Source organism: Macadamia integrifolia, unplaced genomic scaffold (genome assembly GCF_013358625.1).
Source record: "Macadamia integrifolia cultivar HAES 741 unplaced genomic scaffold, SCU_Mint_v3 scaffold1665, whole genome shotgun sequence".
Lineage (NCBI taxonomy): Eukaryota > Viridiplantae > Streptophyta > Magnoliopsida > Proteales > Proteaceae > Macadamia > Macadamia integrifolia.
In genome coordinates this window covers 47,204-74,331 of record NW_024868296.1, presented here as the reverse complement: position 1 = coordinate 74,331, position 27,128 = coordinate 47,204, and the positions used below count along the sequence as shown (strand labels likewise).

General features: G+C 38.4%; 1 protein-coding gene across 3 annotated transcripts; it reads right to left on the bottom strand.

Moving 5' to 3' along the window:
* Window positions 1–3,067: 3,067 nt before the first annotated feature.
* LOC122064481 (probable galactinol--sucrose galactosyltransferase 2) lies at window positions 3,068–25,275 on the bottom strand. 3 transcript variants are annotated; one of them, XM_042628188.1, is made up of 15 exons: window positions 25,039–25,275; window positions 24,214–24,337; window positions 22,425–22,627; window positions 22,044–22,297; window positions 21,705–21,795; window positions 21,416–21,464; window positions 21,212–21,303; window positions 21,019–21,126; window positions 19,881–20,003; window positions 18,336–18,888; window positions 18,133–18,200; window positions 17,843–17,977; window positions 17,495–17,712; window positions 17,290–17,378; window positions 16,497–17,149 (listed from the first exon to the last, which is right to left on the bottom strand). In XM_042628188.1, the coding sequence occupies exons 3-15, from the start codon at window positions 22,610–22,612 to the stop codon at window positions 16,787–16,789; spliced, it is 2,331 nt and encodes a 776-aa protein (XP_042484122.1). In that variant the 5' UTR covers window positions 22,613–22,627; window positions 24,214–24,337; window positions 25,039–25,275; the 3' UTR covers window positions 16,497–16,786. The 3 variants fall into 3 exon arrangements, with proteins under 3 accessions (XP_042484123.1, XP_042484122.1, XP_042484121.1); XM_042628189.1 differs by lacking the exons at window positions 16,497–17,149; window positions 24,214–24,337 and adding an exon at window positions 3,068–3,718; XM_042628187.1 differs by lacking the exon at window positions 24,214–24,337 and having other exon boundaries at window positions 25,039–25,274.
* Window positions 25,276–27,128: the final 1,853 nt, after the last annotated feature.

Here is a 27,128-nt window from a genome sequence, read left to right as displayed (position 1 = left end):
TCCATTAACTAGTCATTGGGATTTGAATATTCGATGTTGATAATTGTAACCCATAAAACGGGCATTAAGAATTATAACCACAAAACGTTAAGTGTGGAAGAATTGTGACTACCCATATTTCATAATGGAAGAAATAGATTTCGCATCCTTTTAAGTCGTTGTGATGTTGTAGTGAGCATATGGTGGTTGGGAGATGGACTTCTAGCCACCGAATGCTCATTGCACATTTTTTGTGGCTGCAGAGGATGTGGAGGTGAAGAAATGAGGAGTGGGATTAATACCACGAGGGTCTTAGTCTCTATAAGAGAAGCATATGACTGTTTTCCATTATTGTAATCTCTATTTGCTACCCTTGGCCATAGTAATTCCACCTCTTATTAAGTACGGTCAATATTGTAATTTCCTTTCCTTTCCTATCCCTTTCTTTCTTTTAGTATTCAGAATTGGACTGGCCTCTCCCTTGAGTATGGATCATCTGCATGTTCAATCAGAGGATGCCAATTGTCCTTGCAATGAATGACATATTTGCCATCAACCCCAGATCCTCTCCCTTCCTCCTAGAGTATAGTAAATTAGCCTACTCTAGGTGGCTAGTAAAAAAGCTGGAAAAAAAAACATGTATGAAGGTAATATATACATGGTAAATGAAGACAATAATAATGGGCAATAATATATGCATAATGTGAGAGAATTATGGAAGGGGGAGGGAATATATATAGATGGAAGAGGTTGAACCTAAGCGTAGCTTGCCCTTGCTAGTAGGGATGTCAATGGATCGATTTGGCTCGGATTCAGTACTATTTGAATCCAAATCGATTTACCAAATAACATATTCGAATCCAATCCATACACGATGGAATTTAAAAGACTCATTTTATATATGAATTTAGGAATTTATCGGGTATCCGGATATTTTCTCATCCAATAAACAATCCGATTAGTAACCAATTTGAGCTATATCAATTATGGAATTTTGACTCTGATTACTTATTTCATTGGAAATAAATTATCTTCATACTCGTTAGGATTATGGATTATTTGGATTAGGACTTTACGATTGATATATTACCCAAAAATATTTTTACAATAAGGGTAATTTACATGATTAGGGTTGAATTGATGGCTAAACAATGTTGTCTTTGCACCATAGTCTTGAATTAGCATTTTTCTGATGAAGTATTATCCTACAAGTTGTAGGAAACTTTGATGAGTTTTTGTTGGAATATTTTAAGAGTTTTAAAAATTGAATATTCAAAATATTATTTAGTTTCATCAAAATGTGTGTTGGAGAGGTTTGTTTCTTCCTAATAGGCACCTAAGTGACTAAGAGGCGTGACTATTGGAAAACATGTCTGAATGGTCAATAGACATGTATTATGGAAGAGACATGGTTGTTGGAAGTACCCATTGGAAGCCAATCCCTACTTCAAAAAGTATTTTTTTTTTCTCTATTATTGTTTGGTTTTATTCTTTTGAATTATTGAGCTTAGCCTTACTCTCCCAAAGGATCAGAGAGTCTGTGTACAATCAGTTAGAGATCAGTGGTTGTTTTATCTTGGAGGCAAAACGTAGAAATCCCCAATTGTACTATTGCAGGGGATGTTTCAGGCCTTAAGGAGAGTATCTATTTCTAATACGACTCAACCTGTTTGATTCGTCGCCTTAAACAATTAGTGTCGATCTTCCTCAACAATTCAACTTACTTCAATCAAGGAATGCGTCTCAACAATATCAATACTGTAATTCTCAACATCGGATACTTATTCTTACCGTTTTGGACACCTAATCCACCCTAAGAGCAAAATGATCATTTTTTATATAAAAAAATTCTAGAGACAGACTTTAGGCTTCATTATCACTGTAATGGAGTTCTAGGGGCCAAAAAATTCACTCTCTTCAGTCATTAAATGTTGGGGTCTCTGTCAGAGACATTTATAACTCACACCACTCTTTGTAGTGTTGAGTAAGATCTTTTCGGTGTTGGATGTGCATCATCTAATGCGTCGTAGGTGTCAACGATACAAAATTGTGTGCCGTCTTGAATGTACTAGCTCCCGTTAACGGCTAGTTTTCTATGTCTATCTTTTGAGAAACACATCTTTTGGGTTTTTTGGAGTGTTTCCAAATGGCACATCTCTTCTATATATAGATTATTCCCCCAGCACTTGAAAACAATTCTAAGTGTTATTCTTCTCTTTTTCTCAAGCTCACCTATTGTGTGTTTGTAGTTTCATAGAACACACCTCTGTTTTCTCTGTTTTACTGTCTATCTCTTAAAAATTTCTGTAAATCTGAGCATAACTTTATTGAACTTGAAGGAACGTAGAAGGAGAGTGTACTACTTGCGGAAACGAAAAGTTGCTTTATCTTGGAGACCAAATCACATCTCTCTCAATTTTACCATAGGAGACAACGTCAAGTAACATGACCCAACTTGGAGGAGCATATATTTATACCACCGTCTTGTTAAGCAAGCCTTGTGAGATTTGGGATTTTTTTGTTTAAAGTTTTCTAGGCCTGAGTTTCTTGCTACGATTTTGGGTATTCTTGAGAGATCTCCATTGTAATTTTCCTTCCAATATAGTGAATCATCTTCTACTCCTTCTCTGCCCGAGGACGTAGCACACCACATCAGTGTGTGAACCTCATTAAATCTTTGTGTCTTATTGGAGTTTGTTCTAACACGATTGTTATAACCATGACAATGTTATTAGGTTATCCGTGGAGGTTGAGTGACACGTGGGGATCATCGTGGTAGACTTTCCTTCGGTCCATGTTTTGCTTCCTCAATATTCGGTTACATTTATGCAAATCAAAACTTCTTAGACCCTACTCCAAAATAATATTTTTGGCACATCTTATTTGGAATCTGAAACCTACACTATTTCCTATTGAAGCTCTATGTACTTTCTTCATCATCATGATCATCAAAATTGGCATCTTCATGAAATACACAAATTGGTAGTTAGCAAAGAATCATGTTTAAGGAGGATAACTCTCCCATATCTGTGTGAGAGAGAGAGAGAGAGAGAGAGAGAGAGAGAGAGAGAGAGAGAGGCTCTGAATATGATCAAAGAAGATTACCATATATTGATACTGCTATCACTTTTATTATAAAGAGCAATGCAAGCCATTGCCTACTTATACACCTGAAGAAAGAGTTTCTTCCCCCTATCTCACTTCGTATAAATAGCATAGTAGTGACTAATGAGATACATTTCCACCTCTCACCAAATACACTTTGTTCCCGAAGTGAATATGGTACACAAATAACGAGAGATATGTAAAAAGCTGGCCCGATTACACCTATTCTTAATCCTAAATGGAATGTAACGATGTAGGGATCCAGCGCCATCAGTGGTGAAATTTTCTTTAGTTTCACTTTAGTTACCAAATCTCATCTACTTAAACTTGTTTTTAAATAGGCCATCTAAAAATATCCTCCTCATGGTTTGGGATGATTAAAGTCAGTAGTCCAGTGTCAGGGTTGTAGCTGAATTCGATTTCCTTGGTACCCGCAGTGCACTTCAGTGGGCACTGTGATGAGTAGGCACCAAACTGGCCTCATCCCCTGACTTTAGGACTATGGTTGCAGATAATAAAGCTCTGGTTTCTTGTCAGTAGCCTCGATCTCAACTTTGTATTGCTCCACAGAATCACTGAAGTTGAACATGTTGAGCAGTCCAACAGGTGCAAAAGAGATGTTGGATGTGATTTCCTGCATCACAGATAACAAGATGATGATCCTTAGTTCCTTTTTTAAGACTAAATATGGTAGTGTTTATTACATATAGTCATGGTTTAAAATAACTGGAATCAGATCGATGAATCAATCGATTCAGATCAAGAATTGAATTGGTGAAACAATATATTTGAATCAGAATCGGCCACGATCGATCTTGATTCTGGTCAATTCTACATGGTTGATTCATACAAAGAAACCTTAGAATCAAAGAGCTTTCAGATTTGAGAATCGATCTAGGGTTCTTGGGACAGATTCTGATTAGATCATAATTGGTAGGGAATTCGAATTGAATCAATCCCTGCCAATTCTGATTCTAGGGTTCTTGGCATTGATTCCTATCAGATCTGATCTGTTCAGAATTGACAAGGATTGACTCAATCCTGTTTTGAAATGCTACATGTACTAGATCATGTATCTACTAAAAGCAATTTGATGAGAAAAGATTTATGTAGAAAATAGAGTAACCTAATTGAAAATCTAACCATTACCACTTTTTGATAGAACTATCACAAGGTGCTTATTGAATAGATATCCATTAAAAGGAAAAAAAAAGGAATGATAAATTCCATATTTGACGTAAAATTGTGCTTGAAATTCAAAAATCTCACAACCAAGAAAAACCCTAGAGAAGAGTACAAGCAAAAAATTGGACAAATCTATCAATAATGGATTTAAAGGTAAGGAAGACTTTACTTCCATTCTTGCGTGTTTAGTTCATATCCATGATTTGGGTTGCGGAAAGAGAGCTATCTAGTTTATAGCCTCAAAAAAAAGAATCCTTCTTTGATTTGAATTCAACGAAGGATGCAGGTGATTCTCTAATCACAAAATGGAACATCGTAGTGGAGGCTCTGAAATAGGAAAAGATTTGTGGGTGGTAATTAGGGTTTTGGTGAAGAGTAAGGACAATGGAAGGAAGAAAAGTTATCGAAATTTATAAGCGAAAGAAGTTTCTAGAATCAACAAATGTATCACATGCATTTGGCAAAATACCCTTATAGTATATTACATTTGACACCCTAACCATTTATCAAAATTTATTGGTGAAGTTTCTAGAATAAACAAAATTATCACTTGCATTTACCAAAATAACCTACGCTACCACTTGACACCCTCTCCTATTATCGCAATTTAAAGGTGAAAGAAGTTCCTAGAATTAACAAATGTATAACATGCATTTATTAAAATACCCTTATTTTTATTTTAAAGCCAAAAATATGTTTATAGTATACTACCAGACACTTGACACCCTAACTATTAAAGAGAATAGATCCATGCAGTTGTGGCATTAGTGTGGATCAGCAGGACTAGTCAGGCCGAAGGACTGGAAACCATCGTTAGCAAAAAAAAAAAGGAAAAAAAGCTACCCACTAGTGTGTGTCTACACCTAGACTTTTCTTTTTTTCTTTTTTATGAATTGTGTCTACACCTAGACACAACGGGTATTAGAAGACCTTGCACACACCCTCCTATTGGCCGTGCACGCTGGCATGTACCTATGGGTAACTTTCTCTTGCCCAAAACTATTTATAAAGGAATGCTAAATTAATTCATACGAGTACCCAAAATATATCAAATGAGAGTATGTACTTCTAAACCTCGTTTTTATTTTTTTATGCATTTTGTTTACGCCAAAAAAGAACATTGCCAGACTGTGCCCCCCTACGCATTCTCACATGATGCAACAAAATGACCATCCTACCCCTCCCCTTGAATGCTCGTGTGTGCATTCCTATTGACCCCGCATTGACACAAGGGCCACACAGCCTAACAGTTAATCCCTTTCCATTATTTATTCAGATTTTATATGACTTATTGTTTATTTAATATTTTGATCAAGCACTCGGAAGACTGATTTAACCTGATGCACCAAGATGCCTAACAACTTCACTGGACTATAATATGTCATAGCCTGTATTTTGGTTTGATTATCCCCATCGGAACTATCATGGAGGCAATTTTGGTTTAATGGTCTTACACCCTAATCTAGGGGGTGGCTCCCTATTTTGCTCCTGTGCTTCAAGGATCAATCCAAGATCAAAGAGATCACAGTTCTCACAAACTCCCATTGATATACCATTATACCTTTCTAAAACTAGTGTAGTAGTATAATATAACTCTTCCAAGATTCCATTTCAATGTCTCCATCCCCTGTTTCTTTCTACAATTATGAACCAAAGTAATTTTCTTTAAAAAACATCCATAGCAACTTGCCCTGTCAACTTCATTTAAACTTTTTTTGTGTGTGTGTGTGTGTGTGTGTGTGAGAGAGAGAGAGAGAGAGAGAGGCTCTGAATATGATCAAATAAGACTACCACTGATACTACTATATATCACTTTTATTACAAAGAGCAATGCAAGCAATTCACCAATTATTCACCTGAAGAAAGACTCCCCCCAGCTCGCATAGGGATATATGCAATTGGCCAAATAAGAATCAAGATCACCATTAATGGAGATAAAACTCTTCAAGAAGTAAAAACCTCTTCAAGATCACCTTGAGAGGTCAGAATGCTAGAGTTCATAGTCCAGGACCTTGAGGGTCACGGGCAGTGAAGCACCTTTTGGATGCTCTGGCATGGACAGCCAGAGAGAGTGCCAGGGGATGCATCATGAATACAATTTCTTCTCATGGACCTTCCACACCTTGTGCTTTACCAGCAACAAACTTCTTTTTATAACTTCCTGTTCATCATTTCCAGAAACCTGGAAAGATAAACTCCTATTCCAATCTTTCAATATCTGCCCCAGAAAACCTATAATTTTGCAAAACCTAAGAAAGGCTTGCAAGGCTACTTCATCTAGAAATGCTTGGAAATGAAAGAAAATCCATAATCCAAAGAACTCTTCCATAGCCCAAACTCTAGAACCAGGAAATCCCTAATTTTTTAATTCTTAGAACATCCACAATTCAATAAAGCAAACAAAATCCTAGCCCCGTCCAGCCCACCTAGCATTATAAAATCATATAGAAAATCTGATAGGAAATAGAAGTGTCAGAAGAGAAAATTAGAAACACTAAAATGAAGAACAACAATACAACCTACAACATCCTAATTCCATTATCTCAACCTGATATACCATAAAATAACCTCACAATAACTTCATTAATAAGTGTAGGACACGTGACGTTCAACCACAGACCAAGGGACTTCTCACAACTCAAGGTGCCTATTTATAAGGGTAAATAAGGTATTTCACCCCTTATGGGGATTAGGATTTCATTACGTCTACCCTATAAAGGGGAAAAGAGGGAAATCTCTCACTTTTCCTCCACTGCTCCAATAAATTATTTGTTGTCTGAAACTGACTTAAGCATTTGAGTCTTTTGGCTAAAGCACCCCTCCAGCCTCCTTTTTAGTAGGTTTCTCTCTCGGAGTCGACGGTCGGATTTCTGCATCAACAGCGGATTTCTACCCCACTATTGATGCAGAAATCCGACCGTCGACTTTGAGAGAGAAACCTACAAAAATGAGGCTAGAAGGGTGCTCCAGCCAAAAGACTCTTATGCCTAAGTCAGTTTCAGATAGCAAATACTTTATTGGAGTAGTGGTGAGAGAGTGAGAGATTGACCCATTTTTCCCATTATAGGGTAGATTTAATGAAACACCTTATTTTCCCTTATAGATAGGTATCTTCGGTTATAAGGAGCCCCTTTGTCTGTGGTTGAACGCCACATGTCCACCCATTAGACATCAAAGATCAAACCAATATTGAAATATTTTCCAATGGAAATTATTGTAACAATCATCCAAATCATGCCAGAGAAACCTTATTTTCTTAGATATTCAGCTGCATATCTCAACCAATTAGTAATCAAAGATCAATTGTCACTTTCCATGGAAGTTACCATAAAATAAATCCAAAGCATCCCAAAAAACCTGGTTTGTTACCATAAAACAAACCCAAACCTTATTTATCAAAAGCTGCATGTCTACTGTCTTGTGGTTTGCAAATGCAAGCTGTGGGCTCCAATGTACATGAACGTTACAAGGAAACAAGCCATGTAAGCTTAGAAAGAGTAGGAGATCAAGGGAGATTGGATGCAAGGTGAGGCGTGAGGGATTGGTCTGACTGGATGCACTGACAGACTTCTCAAGGCTAGAGTTTACTGGTGGACGAGGATGAGATTCTCAAGCTCTTCCCCTCCCTATATATATGGATACCTCAATTTAATTTGATGCATTGGCTCGTGAAACTGATTCAGATACTCTTCAGCCGCGCTGGGCATCCAGCAACCATCTGATGGCTGGTAGTACCAGGGCATACACCCAAGAGATTTTCATCTGTTGGATACACACTGGGCACCCAGTGAGGCTGGAGAGGGATCTCGTTCCAAAACATGTTTTTTTTTTTTTTTCAAATTAAATTTAGAGTTTCCATATATGGAGTGGAAGGGCTCGAGGATATCATCCTTGTTTATCAATATTTTTAAGCCGATAAGAAGTCCGTCAAGTTATCCAAGGCCAATCGCACCTTGCCACGTACCCGATCTTCCTCATTTTCTTCCTCTTTTGATGTTGACATTACATGTTTCCTTGTAATTCTCATATACATTGAAGCCCAAGTGGTATCTACAAACCACAAAGAAGTAGAAATACACTTGTTGATTGGTAGGTTTGAGAAATTAGGTTTCTTTGACATTCTTTGGATTCGTCTATGGTAATTTTCATGGAAAATGTTTCACTATAAGTTTTGACCTTTGATGTTTTCTGGGTTGAGATATTAGTGTTAGGATTATGAGAAATTAGGGTTTCTTTGACATTGGGTTCTTTTTATGGTTTTGATCTTTTATGTTTTATGGATTAAGATATTGGTATTAAGGATTCGTAGATTTTTAGTGTTCATTTTAGGGTTCTTATTTCCCCTTCTAATGCTTTCATTTTGGACTAGATTTTTTATATGCTTTTATTATGCTAGGTGAGCTCCTGGTTTATGTGGTGATTTGAATAAAGTTTTATTTTTTTTATTGAATTCTTGGATGTTCTAAGCTAGGGTTTTGGGGAGTTCTTTATTGGGACAATTTCCTAACAGAACTAGATGAGAAAGAGAACTACAAAACAAGAAAGTTCACTACTTGACTTCGTAATTTTCGTTCTCATCTAGCTCTTCTAGAAAATTTTCCCTTAATTGGATTATGGGTTAATGCCAAGGTTTAAAAACCCAGAATCCGGATCCAGATGAATCAGTCTACATCTGATAACTTGTAGACCCATTGGGGTAGTTTCTGTACAAAGATCAATTCGATCCGGGTCATCCGGAATCGAAATCAGCCTTTGTTAGTACTAATCCAAATTGGTCAGAATCCGTCGATACTAGTCCAGATCTGCTCGAATCAACCAATCCAATGGGATTTTTTAAACCCTGATTTATGATTTTCCATTCCTTTCAAGATGAAGTAATTATACCTCAGCGTATTTTTTTTTTGGGCAGTATTACAGGTTTTTATGGCTTTCCTTCTTGGGTTGATATGATTTTCCATTCCTTTCAAGATGAAGTAATTATACCTAGGCCTTTTTTTTTTTTTTTTTTTTTGCAGTATTACAGGTTTTTATGGCTTTCCTTCTAGGGTTGATATGATATTAAAAGAATGAAAATGGAGTTTAACTTCTAGGTTGTTGGAAATGGTTAGTAAAGCACAAGTGTGGTATACCAACAAGGATATTGGAATTGGATTCGTTCGATTTCGATTGGATCTGATTGGAATTGATCATGATGGGTTGCAAGAACCTAAGAATCAGCCCCTTAGATCCGAAAAACCTAGCGACTCTGATATTAAAAACCCTAAAATCCACGGCTTTGGAACGTCCTGAATAAGGATTAGTCACTGTCGATTCCAATTCAAATTGGTCGACTAGACCAATTCAATTCTAATTATTGAAACAACGTTAAACACATTCATAAGTAATGATTAGAGTAATGAGGCAGAAATTTACACAAATAAGAAATTTTTTTACCCATAATGCTGTAAGCATAACAACAAATAGCAAATGTGTAAAAGAACTTTGACAAAGAGAAATTTCACATATAAATTAGTTTTTATTTTCTTCTAGGTTCCTATCAAATAGATGTAAATAAAGAAAGAAAGCAAATAGAATTCTAAAAGCTGATAATTTAAAACAGGAGAGAGATAAAATAAAATAAAAAGTTATCATAGCAAGATTATAATCCATGGTTCAAAATTCTCCCTTTCCTTCCTTTTAAGACTAAATATGGAAAGATCATTACATGTACTCATCACAATTTAAAAAATTGTGAACTGAATCGGTAAATTAATCAAATTTGGATTAGAAGTGGTCATGGTCAATCTTGATCCTATCCTAGCTACTTCAACACGGTCAATTCTATTCATGCCAAGAAACACCATAGAACCGTCAAGTTTTCAGGTCTAAGGGTTGATTTTAAGGTTCTTGGGACTGATTCTAGCTGATTCAAATCTGATCCAAATTTGATCAAAATAGGCATGGACCAATTCGATCTTTGTTGATTCTGATCCAGAATGAATCGAATCAGAATTGGCTAGGATGAATCCCAAAAACCTTAGAACCAGCTACTCAGATCTGAAAACCTAGCGAATCCTTTTAAAAGGCTATAGAATATGCCGCTCTAGAACGAATAGAGATTGCCCACATTTGATTCCAATCCAAATCAGCCTATTTGACCAATTCAATTCCAATCAGTGAAACAAAGCTTAACTAAATATTAGTAATGGTTAGAGTAATAGGATAAAAATGTGTACAAATAACAAAAACCTTTTACTCATGATGTTCTAAACAAAAATAGCTTGTAGCAAATGCATAGAAGACTTACGGCCTAGGCGATGATAAATCTCACATATACCCCTTTAATTTTTGTTTAGGTTTCCATCAAATATATACAAATAAAAAATATAGAAGTAACCATCCAATCATTTAGAAAGAAGCCAAGAAAGAACTCAATTTCCATAGCAAGATCATAATCATTGCTTCAAGATTCCAACCATCCATTTAAGACTAAATATGGGGAGTATCATTACACTCATGGTTTAAACATTTGGAATCGGATTGGAAGCAGAGATGATCGATCTCAATCAAGGTTTGAGAACTTGGTATTGGGAATGAGATTGGTCAAGGTCAATACCAATTGGATGACAAACCAGATTGGTTTGGATCAGACAGAAATATCCATGATTTTAATTTTAAAATCACTAATTTACTGTTTTACCCTTCGTTCGTACCGATCCATCGATATTGTATCAGCCAAGAATTAGAATAGGTCAAGGCTGATTCCATTCCAATCTGACATATTCCAACCAATCCAATCTAGTTCCTCAAACCATGATCCCAATATTTGCTTATTCGATACAATTGATTCATGCCAAGAAACCCTAGATTCAGATCTGAGGCTCGATTATAGGTTTCTTTTGACGGATTGTAATCTGATTCAGATTGAATAAAAATTGATCAGATTCAACCCCCGATTCCATGATTTGAGATGCTACATGCATGGATCATGCATGTACTAAGACAGGTTTGATGTGAAAAAGATTTTCGAAATAGAAAACAAAGTAATACAATTTAAAATAAATCTGTTTGAATGTAAAAAAAATGCATAATAATTCCATATTAGATGTAAAATAGTGCATTAAAATTAAAAATCTCACAACAAAGAAAGAAAATTTAGCGGTGACAAACAATTTTTTTAAACCAAAGGGCATACAAGCAAACAATTAGACAAATATATCAATGATGAACTTAAAGGTAAGAGAGGGCTTACTTCCGTTCTCGCATGTTTGGTCTAGATCCATGATTTGGCTTGCAGAAAAGAATTATCTGGTTTATAACCTACAACAAACTATTTTAAGGAAAGAATCCTTTTTTGAAATGAATTCAAAGAAGGATGCTCTGAATTCTAAAAATATTTGCAGGTGGTAATTAGGGTTTTGGTGAAGAATAAGTAGGATCAAAAGGAAGAGAAATTATTGAAATTTATAAGCGAAAGAAGTTTCTAGAATCAACAGATGTTTCACATGCATTTACCAAAATAACCTTATAGTACATTACCACTTGACACCCTAACAATTTATTGAATAGCTGTCTGTATCAATATATGGCCACCAAGACTAGCTAGATTTGTAAGTTGGAGTGGCCCAAGGTTGCCACATCAACACTTATCCATAAACTAGTCGTTGGGATTTGAACGTTCAATGTTGATAATTGTAACCAATGAGCCAGGCTTTAAGAATTGTAATGCCAGATCAACACTTATCCATAAACTAGTCGTTGGCATTTGAACATTCGATGTCGATAATTGTAACCCATGAGACAAGCATTAAGAATTGCAACGCCACATCAACACTTATCCATAAACTAGTCATTGGCATTTGGGCATTCGATATCGATGATTGTAACCCATGAAAGGACATTAAAAATTGTAACGCCACATCAACACTTATCCATAAACTAGCCTTTGAGATTTGAATGTTCGATGTTGATAATTATAACCGATTAAACGGACAATAAGAATTGTAATGCCACATCAACACTTATCCATAAACTAGTCGTTGGCATTTGAACGTTCGATGTTGATAATTGTAATCGATGAAACGGGCATTAAGAATTGTAATGCCACATCAACACTTATCCATAAACTAGTCGTTGAGATTTGAACGTTCGAAGTTGATAATTATAACCGATTAAACGGACATTAAGAATTGTAATGCCACATCAACACTTATCCATAAACTAGTCGTTGGCATTTGAACATTCGATGTTGATAATTGTAATTGATGAAACGGGCATTAAGAATTGTAACACCACATCAACACTTATCCATAAACTAGTCGTTGAGATTTGAATGTTCTGTTGTAACCCGACAGTCACTGAGAGGGGGGGTGAATCAATGAGTCCAATTCCGATCCCCAAAAAACTTGTCTGATGTCTGACCAAGAAAAACCTGATATACCTGTCCCTGTTTGCACACAGTCGTATGCACACTTAGCCTCTCATAGGCACTTCCAAGTATGCACACCCATTCCACATTCCACGCACTTCAATATCAAATGCAAACAACAAGCACCCACAACACAGGGTTTTTACGAGGTTCGATAATTTGCCTACATCCCCGAAGTAGTGCCTGTAAAGGCTTCGTACCTACTCAATACACTACTTTTGACTGCACCCACAGTCGGGAGCACCCACACCCAATTTTCTCAAGCCGAAGCTGAGATGACACTCGTAGTGCCGATACAATGTGTAGCACCCACTACACGGGAGCACCCACTCCCGGTGTTTAGCACCCACTAAGCACACAATAAATAATACAATTAAATTGGGCTTATATCAATGCCCTACAGTCAAGCTCTGCCTAGCATATGCATCCACAACTAGCTAGCATGCTTACAGTTCATCCACAACTAACCTAGCATGTCTACATTCATCCACAACTAACCCTAACATACATACATACATGTAATGTAAAATCAAAGGTTAGAGAATCTCACAACCGATTTCCTGGGATGACTGGAAACTTGTACTGACAAGTTTGGTGCTCACACCTTCTCTCTCCTTGGCTTCTTGCTCTTCAAATCAAACACATCCTTGCTTTCTTCTCTTCTTCCTTGGCTTTGAGTTAATATACCATTAACACACTTCAACCACCTCTTTTACCTCCTTTAATGGCCTAAGAACATTTATCATCAAGAATGTATGTTCATTCAAGGACCAACAAAGAGGGGGAAGCTTCTCCTACCAAAATCGTAGCCTTCTTTCACTCAAAACCCATTTTTCTTGCTTCCATAGTGTAGGGCTTGAAAAAACGAAGAAGCTGCAACTTGGTTCACCCAAATCCGACTTAAAATGAGGGAGATATGACATTTTGAAGTTGAAGCAATGAGATAGCCTGAAATAGAATCTTCGTACGGGAGGCGTAGGCTACACCAGCGGCGCGCGCAACAGGGGCGAAATCTGACCGTAGATCTCATATAAAAGATCTTATAATCCAAGCCGTCCGATTAAACCAACGGACAACAGATCCAAACCATTAGATTTGAATCTTGATGACGTCATCATGACGTAGGCGCTGACATCGTCAGAAGTGTTGTCGATCTATGATTGGTTACCTTTCCGGATTTTAAGGGAGCTTGTCTCCCACTCACAAAAGTGAAAATGCATATTGACCTTTGGATCCGAATCTTCCATGATTGCTTTAATCAGATTTCATGAGATCATTAAGATCGGAATCCTTCTTATACCTTCTATACACGCGCGAAACACAATAACATACCTTGATATAGTGTAGCGCCAGTATATCAAGAATTATGCATCTAACCAATCAAATCCCACGCGCAAGCATCTATCTCGTCCATATCATACCAAAATCTCAGCAGTCTTTGGATGGGCATCAAGCCTACGTGGGCGAATCTTGACCATCCATTTCACTTCCCTTTACTCCTCTTTATTACAATCAAGCCCCTGCTTCCATATGTTTCAGTGCTTAAAGACCCCTTGCAACTCAGACCTTCAAAATATTTAAATTACACAAAAGCCCCTCGAATTTCAAAAATAAATTCCGAAAAATCCACCCAACACCGAGAGCAACTGATGGATTTTCGGTTTGGATTTTCGAACCGACTTTACGGAAACACTTATAACTTTTTCATACGATATCCGATCGAGATGAAACAAAATGCGTTTGAATCGTAACTGGATGCTCTACGACTTTTCAGAATACTCAATCATCTGAATCATCCATATAAAAAGACCAAAATGCCCCTACACCTTTCCAATGACGTATCTTTCTCATACGGAATCGGAATGTGATGAAATTAAAACCGTTGGAAAGATTGTATTTTTGTCGTATTGTTACATGTAGAACGCTTCCTTTAAAAAATTCATCTTCAATGCCGAAACTGCCCTCGACTACCACAAATGCCGTAACTTCTTCATACGGTATCGGAATGTGACGAAATCAAATGCACTTGACTAGGTAAATTACAATATATCTTTTTCATGAAGAACCGATCTTCCAAAAATGTCATTTTCACTGCCAAAAATGCCCTCGATCGTAAATAGGCCAATTTTGTCGGTTTTGACCTAGAAACCCGCACCACCTATTAATGATGTATTAAACCACTCCATGCATACCAAGCTGCTCTGTTATCTCATCAGTGACACTGAACACTGCCATATCATCATTTTCATCCACGTCACCCAAACTGGCCATGTCATCACCGCCACGTGGCCGAGTTGCCAACAAGGACAACCATAAAACAACATGTTCAACATCGATAATTATAACCTGTGAAACGGGAATTAAGAATTGTAATGCCACATAAACTAGTCGTTGGGATTTGAATGTTCAATGTTTATAATTGTAACCCATGAAACGGGCATTAAGAATTGTAACCACCAAGTGTTAGGTGCGAAAGATTTGTAATTGCCCCGTATTTCATTATGGAAGAAACATATTCCATATCCTTTGCAGTCACTGCAATGTTGTAGTGAACATCTGAAGGCTGGGAGCATCAGAGCGCACACCTCAGGGGGCTCCCACCCATTGTATGCTTATTGCACCTTTCTTATGGCTGCTGAGGATGTGGAGGCGAAGAAACGAGGAGTGAGATAAATACCACAAGGGTCTCGCAATAGGAGAAGCATGACTGTTTTCCATTATTGTAATCTCTACTTGCTGCCCTTGGTCATAGTAATTCCACCTCTTATTAAGCAAGGTAAATATTGTAATTTTCTTTTCCTTCCCAATACTTTCTTTTAGTATTTAGAATTGGACAAGCCCTCTCCCTTGAGTTTGGATCCACCACATGCGACCTGGATTGTCTCCAACGACTGACGCTTCAACGAGCCTCCAACAATCCGGATCCAAGGATTGGGATGGCTTGGTCATGCATCCCAACACTTGGGAATGTGCGCCCAAACAATCCTAGCCCTTGGACGGATCGTTGGACGATCGTTGGTGTTAGGGACGATCTTTTCCCCACATCATGCTTTATCAGGAACACAGTCAGAAGACTCAAAACTACACCTGAAGCAACGGTCCCATAGAAAAAGCACCTTGATGAAGTAATGACCAATCAATGTTGTCTTCGCACCATAGTGTAGATTTTAGAAGTAGCTTTTCTTTTTTTAATAATGTACTAGCTTTTTCCTTTTTTTTTTTTTTTTTTATATATATAAACTACTGGTATCCAAGCCTTCGGCATGAGAAGAGCACTAAACACCCCGATGTGAAGGACCCAATGTGTGCCTAGTGGAAGTCGAACTTAGAATGTCCGAGTTTACAGCTCACACCAAGGTCATTACTCACCAACTGTGCTACCCCTTGGGTTCTTATCCTAGGGGTAAAATGATCATTTTCTACATAAAAAAAAAATTTCTAAGGACGCTCTTTAGGAAATTTTCTACATAAAAGAATTCTAGGGCAAATTTTGCTGAGGTCTGGACACCCTTTTTATTTCCATTCTTTCGAGAAAACAAATCTTTTGGGTTCTCTTGGAGTGTTTCCAAATTACATGTCTCCTCTATATATATGGATGACGCCCCCAGCAGTTGGGAAACAATTCTAAATGTTATTCTTCCTCTGTTTCAAGTTCTCCTATAGTGTGTTTCTAGTTTCATAGAACACTCCTCTGTTTTCTCTGTTTTATTGTCCATCTCTTTTAAGTTTTCGTTGTGTCCGAACACAACTTTGTTGAACTTGAAGGAACGCAGTAGGAGAATGTACTACTCGCAAGAGAGAGAGAGAGAGAAATTCTGAATAAGATCAAAGAAGGCTATTGCTAATAACTTCTATCACTTTTATTACAAAGAGCAATGCAAAGCAGCTCCCTACTTGCAGAGAAGAGTTTCTTCTCCCTAAGCTCACTCTTTGCTTACATAGCATAATAGTGATACATGAGATACATCCCCACCTCTCACCAGATACCCATTGTGCCCAACAGACCCCAAGCCAATGCAGGCCCTCTCTCTCTCTCCAACCCCTCTTCAACCCTGCCAGCCCACAAATTTTCTTTAGTTCCATTTTCTTCAGTCACCACATATCATCTACTTAAACTTGGATTTCAACAGGCCATCTGTACATCTCCTCCTCAGGAACCGGGATGGTCAAAGTCAATAGTCCAGTGTCAGGGTTGTAGCTGAATTCTGTTTCCTTGTTACCAACAGTGCATTTCAGTGGGCGCTGTGATGAGTAGGCACCAAACCGGCCACATCCCCTGACTTTGAGGACTATGGTTGCAGTTGGAGACCTGTTCTCACTAAGCGAAATTGGAAGCTCGGATGACACTTCACCATCAAACAGTTCTGGTTTCTTATCAGTAGAATTCTGAACTTCGTATTGCTCCACAGAACCACTGGAGTTGAACATGTCGAGCAGTCCTATAGGTGCAAAGGAGATCTTGGATGTGATTTCCTGCGTCACAAAAGATCATGGAAGCGGACAAGAATGTAATTAGCTGAAGCATTTATGCTAGCATATTGGCGAAATAAGAATCAAGATCACCATTGACGGAGATAAAACTCATCAAGAACCAAGAACCATTAAGGGCTCACCTTGAGAGTACAGAAGTGGTAGAGTTCATACTCCAGGACCTTGAGGGTCACAGGAAGTGAAGCACCCTTTGGTAGCCGAATCAACTCCCCTGCAATGGAAAAAAATGTATCATTATTACCATAAGAAAGTCTCCCTATTACCATGTATGAGCTTTTGCTTTATTCCACATATTTGGTACCTACACATCCACAAGGCTTTACTCACCTGATTTATGGGAATAGACAATGGTTTCGCCGTTCCAATCAGGTCCAGCAATTTGATCTATTACTTCAACATCAGTAGCACGGACAGAGCCAGAGAGAGTTCCAGGGGATGCATTGTGAATACGTGTCTTCTTGGCTATCTTGCACCATCCAGCGCCTTGGCAGTTGAAGACACCCACCACACCAGAGCATTTGTTTGTGTTCCATATTTTCAGCAAGCTGCGTATCACATTTACAGCTCATATGATTCAGCACATCTACTTAGTAGCAAGTCTTCAAGGGTTACTATGATCACTTGATTAATTATTTCTTTGATAAGAAGGCAGAAGATGGGAATGGAACAGCATACCTGGTTCCATCTCTAGCAGGGTCCACAAAAAGACAGTCGCGGGTAGGCCGGCCAGGGAGTTGGGCACGCAGTACAGACCCGTCAGGAAGAACCAACTTCTTCAAGAGCTCGAAGTTGTGGTTGCCTGGCTTATCACTGATTAAGGCAAAACAAAAAATCCTCCAGTAAGACTCAATCACCTAGAGCTCTAAAGGAAGAATAGAAGACAAGCCCAAAGAATACTTTTAAACCAACATATTGCAACCCAAAACAAAAGCTAATTTAAATGCTTAATACAAGGGAATTTATACCTGACATAGATTGCACAACCGCCAATGGCTCGAGCAGCAGCATGATACTCTGCAGCTGGGTGTAGGCTCTGTAAGGTAGTTGTAAATTCGTCAAGTTAGTGCTCATATATCTTTGAATGTTTCAAGCTACCAAGCAACTAGTGCACATATACCATATCACTAGAATCAGATAATAAAGAAGTTGATGTTTGAAGATTACTTACATGGAACATATCCCAGTCGGGTTGCATGAACTCGCCAAGGAAAAGAGTGTTGTATGCCACTGAGGAGATATGGATAGTGTGAGATGCTGGGTCTCGGGGGTAGAAGTCATCAGAAGCTCTCACCACAGCTGTCTGCTTGGCACTGTACATCCCATCCGTGTTGTGGCACATGCAAGCAATGCAGCCATTGTCTGAGAAGTTCCGAGCAATGGAGGCTTCAAGGGCCTGATGGTAGGCGCGGGTGAGTGCAACACGGCCACCATAGCCTGCTCCAAGGGTCTCGATGATGTTCTGGACATCGACCTTAACTCCATCAACCCCACAAGAGGCAAGGTAGGCATGAAGCTCGTTGTAGAAGTTGAACACCTTCTTCGGGGGCACAAGCCCAAGTCCATGCACGGAAAGGCTGTCCATGACAATGTCTGGCTGGTTGCCCGTAACTCCTGGTGACTGAACTGGATAGGCCATCGCAGTTTCATAGTGCTCCATGCCAGTAGCAGCCGGTTTCACCCCACCCCAATAGCCGGCAAGAGCATGCCATACATAAACAGATCTGCATGAAATCAGAAACAGAAGAGAAAATTAAGTTTGTTGAACAGATTTAGTTAAAATCCCATTTAGTGCTCCATGCCAGTAACTGCCAGTTTCACCCCACCCCAATAACTGGCAAAAGCATGCCATGCATAAACAAATCTGCACGAAATCAGAAACCGATGAGAAAACTAAGTTTGATGAAAAGATTTAGTTAAAAGCCCATTTGCCTCGTAAAATTGGTAAGGCAAAATGAATGCTTCCTAATGAGGTGAATCTTTAAAAAAGATGGCCGGGGGATCTAAACATGCTCACATGTAATGGCATACCTCTTACTCAAGTAATGCACAAAGTCAAGGGGGGCCAAATGATCAGAGAGGAGAAAAAGTGTCAAGAGGAGAATGAGAGCAAGATTGATGTATCTTTTCCCAGAAAAAAAGATGGACTAGCTAGGATACTAGTAAAACTCTTCAGCTCTTTGACATCCTCATAAGGTTGGGTTGGTTTCAGTTGTTCACAAGTGCCTTACCAAACAACAATTGTAATCATGACTCTGTTACATGGAAGCTCAGATGGGGCAGAAAATCAATAGATATAAGATCTAAAAGTCAACCATTCACAGGTCTAGTTTCAACCCGATTGGATTGCAGTGTGGCAAAACAGAATTTAGTACTACAGGATGATGCATAGGATTGCAAAGAGGAGCATGAATATACACTCTATACTCTTAGATAGAAAACTAAAATGATGGAATATGAGGCTTAAATTTGCCTAATTTGCCAAATTATTCTTCCATGTGGTAGAACCAAACCATGATTACAATTACCAAAGTGGTTACAAATGGATTTTTTTCATTCTTTAATTACAAAGTAATGGATAAAGATCACATGAATTCCATGCAAATGAATGACAGCATGCTAGACACATGATGACATATTTACTATCAGGGAACATAACATAACATCTCTTCCATAGCCAAGAAGAAGAAACAACAGAGGAGGATGGACCACATACTTCACGTTGTGCTTTTGCTTTGCTTCATCTACAACAACTTTTAGACCTGGCACTTGGTCACTGTTCTTGCCATTCTTTTGAAACTTAGCATTTTCTTTTATTCCCGTAAGCATGGTAGCGAATCTGTGAACATCAATTCAATTAAGAAACAAATGACACAGATATTAGTGATACAAGAGAAGTATGTTTATTTAAGAAAATGACTAGAAGAGGTGCGGTCCTAGGTCCATCCACCACTCTTCCCCATGGTTCTGGTGTACGGTATCTGTATCAATATATGTTATCATCACTATTGATACATATCGATTGAATCAAACTGAATTGGACCACTTCACCACTCAAAATAGTGACATGGTTTTTTGTATTTTGTAAGGGTGTCAATTGGTTGGCCAGACCAGTTTTGCTTGGGCCAAATCGGGCTTGCCCTCTAGGATCTTGCAACTTAACCGTCCTTTTTAATTAATCAACCTCATAGGCTAGGCATGGGTCCCATTTATAAACGGTTGGTTGGCTACTAATCTGTAATTGGGCTACACGGGCCTTAAACGGGCTGATGAGACATTTATCTCCAAATGGATTCTAATTGGGTATAAACCGTGTTTTAAACATGTTGGGCTGAGTAAATGGACTCTAAACATGTCAGGTTGAGTCACACCATTAATCGGTCAAGCGCTTGTTGGGCTGCACGCTCGCACCGAGAATGACCATTTATAGCCCGTTTAAATAAACGCACAGGGCCCGTTTCAGCGTTACCGGTTGGGCTATGGGCCTGAAATTTGCATCCCTAGTCTTTTGGATCATTTTGCCCCTTCCCTGTTCTGGTACTATAAGGTATCAATCGACCACAGTCGATACTGTCCAATCTTGATGGGCACAACAGCATGGTCTAAAATCCCAGAATTGGAATGCAGATTGATCCCACCCAGTTTTGATATAGATCAGATCGAGATTGACCTAGATTGATACCAATCAGACCCCAATATCAAGATATTCCAGGCTAATCATCAGCCTTGGCAATTCTGATCAAGATCAGTTGTTGGTTCTGTTGGACGGATGCTCTGGTTTAACTTTCATGATCCTTCCTGTATTTTTCTAGTTCTTAAAGATTAAGATGACGATGAAAGGAAAAATATCTTACTGTGCTCCTTCTTGGACGACGCAGTTGGAATCTTTTGCCTCGTTGCCGATCTGTTGCCAACCATCATCGATGATCAAGAAACGTGGTGGGGTCCCACCCTTAGATAGGCTGCAAAGGAAAAAGCTCAGTTTCGTAACCTCTCCTGTGATCCTGTCTTTCTACTTAAAAGTTAAAACGTAAGAAAAATATTAACCTTTCAAGGCCTTCCTCGACGCCCTCGGCTGTGACGTCGGTATAAAAAGCGTCCCATGTGCACCAACCAAACCAGTCAAGGAAAGAAGGCAACTGCACTCACGAAAAGCCCAAAAAAGTGGTCACATGACTCATTCTGGATAAAGGTCCCCCCACTTTGCTTTTGCTTACATGAAAGAAACAAAAAGATACACGCTTGCCTCACCTTTTTCTTCTCCCTGTGGTGGAAAGTTTGCATATGTTTCTCGACGGCCCTGTTTTCACAAGAAAGTAAGAGAATAGTAAGTGTCACCTTCCATTAACCATTATCGATGTAGAACATGAAATACATGATATCTGCGTAGTTGGTGGGGACTGGAGCCCACTTCGGATTTATATAGTAATCTTATTTCAGGATCTTTCAAACGAAACGATGACAGAGATACAGAGGATGGCTATTTCCTCTGTTTCTTTGTTTCTTGTATCAAATTTATAAGAGAGAGAGAGAGACTTACTTTACAGCCTGGTTGATGACTTCAAAAGGATTAGTTCCAGCATGCATGTAGACCATGTGAAGCCCTTGGTTGGTCTCAACAGCATCGTCTCCTGCAAATTCAATCACAGAACAAACAAAAAACACAGTCGTTTCGGTTCTTCCGAACTCCACCCTTTATTTTGTTCTTCAATCCAAATCCTATGAACTCCATTAATTTGACTCATTGAATGATTGATCGAATGGTTGATTTCTCCGACTAGAGAACGCCAATCCCTCCAAATCCGAAGGCTAGGTCATCTCCAATTCTTTTTGATATGGGTCTGTAAAATTTCTCTGTTCTGTTGAGTAATTTACTCACCACTCTCGAGGCAAATCTCTATCTCATTCCTCTCGTTTCCTTGAAGAACGGCACGGAACTGTCCTTCAAGGAGAGGAAGGAAGACGGTGTAGATGGTTGGTGTGTCTCCTTGATTGGCTTCATCATCAGCAGTGCCGTCTTTGCTCTCGATGAGTATGAATTGGGTCTCCAGAGGAACATCCTTTCCGCAGATCCCCATTCTTTGGGTCATCCACCATAGCTTGAACCGGAAACAGCACATGAATCGGAGATCCCTGTCGAAGGAAAACAGCAACAGTAATTAGTATAAACTTTGAAGGGTATTTTTGTCCTTATAAAAATACAAAGACTAGAATGCCCTTCAGAAAATGCTTCTAGGTTCTAGCCTTCTATTGTGCTTACTCTAATACACCCATCGGGAAAACGAGGAGACTTTTGCTAGAAGATGCTGTCGCACCGACAAAGGCACCGGCGACAAGCCCGCCGGTTCCTGGAGTCAGCACAATGTTATCCGGCACTCCGGTCAATATAATCTTCCCATGCACAACCAGGTTTCCATCGTTGATGTAGATTTTCGGTGTCACCGTCATCTTTGATATATCTTACTGTGAACACAATATAGAACAAATAAAACTAATCAAACATCAAATCCATCGAAAAATAAGATGAAAATTTTCAGAAATTCAAGCCAAGTAAGTTGATGTCATAACCCTCAAAAAACCCACACCGTTAGAGTGGTATTCTCGTACCAACACCGACTTGTTACGGATTAAGAGCAAAACAATATTAGGGGGTGAAACAAGACCAGGTTTCTTAAAACCTAACCCAACCTTAAATCTTCAAAATTCAATCCAGACCCAATCCAACCCTCTCGAATTCATACCAACCCAACCCAACCCGGCCATAATTGACCTTGTCAAGGCCGAGTTGGATCAGGTTGGATTGAGTTGAGTTGACCCTTACTTCTGCAATGATTGGATTAATTTGATTGATCTGTTTTTACTATTCATATCTTATATATTAAAAAATTATAAAAAAACCAAATACTAACAATAGCCTAAATTCTAATATAAGAAAAAAATTAAAGTTTAATTTTGGGCGCGCTAAGGCTTCAATCTAAGCCCAACCCAACCCTAACCCACCCTCAAGGTCAAAAAAACTTGGCCCAAGCCCTCTCCGAGCTCAGGGTGGATCAGGGCGTATTCGAATTATTAATGTCAAACTTGCACCAGTAAACAGTATCAATATTTCTATCCAATACAAATGATCTATTGTTGATCTATCCCAATCATGGTTTCAAGTATTGATATTGTATCGATATTGACTGAGACCGGTCCCCAATCCCGACAAATCCATATCATTTTAGATGTAAAACAATAAAAAAAAATACTGATACTGATATCGATATTGAAAACTAAATCCTTGATTCCAATACCATATCGATTTTGAGATGACCGATATCCATTCCGAAACCGTACACTAAACCCCTACTTGTATCAGTAGAAGTTCCAATTAGCTTTGAGGTTCAGATTCAAATATTGCATGCTCCAAGAAATACCAAACAAATATGACGAGAAAACGATGTGCCCGTTTAATAACATTTCTGTCGTTTCTTGAAATAGAAACGACAGAAATATAAATTTTTATTTCTAGAAACATAAACGGAATTGAAGATGTTTGATAAGTCATGTTTCTGAAAGTCGATAGCAACCAGTCAACCAGTGAAAGAATGACCACAAGTCGAAACAGAAACAACAGAAACATAAATTTTCGATTATAAAAACATAAACGAAATTGAAGGTGTTTGATAAGTCATGTTTCTAAAAATCGATAACCAACAAAAAAAATGACCACAAGTCATTTTCAGAAACGGCAAAACAAGTTCACTTGAATCATTTCCTGAACCATAAATAGGTAGAAATTTTAATTTCTATTTCTAAAAATAAGTGAAATAAAATAATTTTATCAAACGCTTTTTGTCCCGTTTCTCCCGTAGAAAGATCATCAAACGGCCCAAAGATTTCCCTTTTTCAATCGGAACTGCCTTCAACGGCTTTGGCAACCATCCAAGTGGGGGGAACCAGTTGGGAATTTGGGATTAGAGCCGGATAATGGGCCCAGCACTTGTTTTAACCTGACGGTTCCCGTAGGCAGTTTAAACGCCGTTAGTTTTGAGGATAAAGGCACACACCTCCACAGTCCACTCATGAAGGATCACTTTCCCGCTTCACCGGAAGCGATGGTCGAGGGGTTTGGTGGAGCTTCTCCAAAGAGCTGAACTAAAGTTTGAGTTCCAAATTGGCATTTCCGTGGCTCTAGAAGATTAAATTAATAAATAAACAAAAAATCAGAAGCTGCGAGAGAAGAAAAGAGAGATCCGATGACACGAACAATGAAAATGATAGAGTTCAAAAAGGAAAAGCCGTAAAATGGACGGATTCATGGAAGGAACGCAACGATCAACCGTGCCGACATGAATATGACCCCAAAAAGGGATTATAATTTGATGAAAAAGATCAAACGACTAGAAAAGCCAAGAAAATCCCAACAAAAGCCATAATTCACCAATTTTCCAGATTTTTATGATTCTTGAAGATCGTCGTGATCTGCGAGAGAAAAAAACAAAGTCATCCAAGGAATCATCCGTTCTACAGCGATAAGGTCCCAAGGTCCTAGAACCGTCGAGAGAACTTCGAGATCAACTGAAATCTAAGCATTACTCGACCATGATCCGAAACAGAGAGAGCTCAAATTCAACTTTTCTAATTCAAATCACTCGATTTGATGCTTCAAACATCTCGAACTCTCATAATAACAGAGAGATCATTACTTGTCACCAAACAATCTAATAAACTCCAAAATTCAGCCAGAAAAACCTTCCAAATCACATAAAACCGCCATTTGATTTCTTCATGTAAACCAATTACTCAAAACACTCGAGAATTCCTCCAATAACCACTCAGAAACGAGGCTAAAAGAACGAGAATCCATAAACTAAAACCTCAATTAAACTCACCTGAGAATCCTCAACAGTTGAAGCGAGACCAGTCTTTGAACGAAGAGAAATCGATATCGAAATTGAAATCAAGATTGGGGGAAGTAACGAACTAGAAGGAAAAAAGAGAATCGAAACCCTAAAAATCACTTAGAAGTGCATTCCAGAGGGAATGCCCCTTCCTTTGAAGAACGTTAAAGAACACCAAAACAACAGAAACGAGTATTAACACACCTTGCCAATGCCCTAAACTGGAGCACGGACAACCGCTTATATATTGTCTGAAGCGTTAAACATCGAACATCTCTAGAACTTGGATCTCCCCGTTCTTGACACGTTTAATATCAAGTCACGTTAACCCGTCAGATATATATCGTCTTGACCTCCGACAGTATAATTTATTAATAATATCCCCAATAAATTATTGGCAAGTGCCGCCTCCTAAAGTACCTCGACGAAGACATGCAAAGAGGCGGCATTTGGGGACAGACCGAACTGATATGTCAAAGCATGGTTTCAAATATCGGTCCCATATCAGTCGTATCGGATTGATTTCGAGTGAGACCAATTTCTGATTCCTGATTGATTTGTAATTTATTAAAAAAAAAAAAAACAAAGACAAAATCAATCATTACGTGTCGATCTAACTCAATCTAGATCAGCATCGCCGATATCGATCCCAATGCCGTCCCTTAAATCCATGATTTTGAGAGCCCTGGCCAATAGATATATTTACTAATTTATCCTCATGTGGAATGAAATTGCTAAATCCTGACACGATGGACGGCTAGGATTCAAACAAAGTGGGAAAACCTTATAAACGTTTACATTATCAACTGTATGAATTGGGTGGAATTGGCCCTTTTTGGACTGATTTGGCTCATTCATATTTTTGCCCATCCAATTGAACCATATCAATATCGTATCGGTATTGGATTTAAGAAATACTGTTATGTATCCATATGATATCGATACTTAGAGCCACGGTTGGAGGCTTCCCTTTAAGAAGTTGAAAAGTATCCCTTGAAGTTGTTTTCCCAGGCTTGTACTTCGACGATGAAGGCAATATTTTGCCTATCTAGTTTGTTTGGTGTTTTGCTTTTTCCTCGATATGAAAATAATTAGTCGAAACATTGTTCGGCTTTATAGTCAATAGTGAACCGTTAACCAAATAGGTAGTGGCATTAAGGGCCCGTTTGATAACGTTTCTGTCATTACTGTTTCGAAAAACGGAAAAAAACATAAATTTTTGTTTCTAAAAACAGAAACAGAATTGAAGATGTTTGACAAGTCATATTACTGGAAGTCGATAGTAACCAACGAAAGAATAGCCACGAGTTGTTTCTAAAAACAACGAAACCTGAGTCGTTTCTTGAACCATAAATATGTAGAACTTTCAATTTTTATTTCTGAAAACAAGTAAAACGAAAACAGTTTTATCAAACGCATTTTGTTCAGTTTCTGCCGTTTCTAGACACAGAAACGAAAGAAACGCGTTTCTTGAAACATTATCAAACGGGCCCTAAGTCCATGGGCAATGCATGGTTGTTGTCATCTTCATGAACGACCCATATCAATATCGTATCGGTATTGGGTTTTAGAGATACTGTTATGTGTCGATATGTGTTTACTTGCATAGGTGTAGTTATCACATGTGTAATCAATATATCATATGTAAAAGACTATCATTATGTCTTTACAGTATATTGGGGTATTATGTTATGTAAGTAGAAGTTATTGTAGAGGGAAGTTGTTATGTAATGAAAGGAGTTATTAAGAGTTTCGGGATCATGTGATGATCACGAGGAAGGAATAACTATTGTAAACAACTATCATTTTCTCTCTTCTATTCCTATTTTGTCTCCACCAAAGCGAAGGTATCATCTTGATACGGTCATGGAAGAACTCAACCCCATAAACCGATTTACAAGGTGAGAGATCTAAAACCATATCAACCGACATCAATTATCATAGGTGGTCTCGTTTCCTCATCAATGCCATTGTTGAAACCAAAAACATCCATATGCACCTTAAATGGCTTGTCATTGTTTGTCAATGTGTCAGTCTAAAATATGTGTTAAAAATAAAATAAGCTTAAAAATACGGATTGT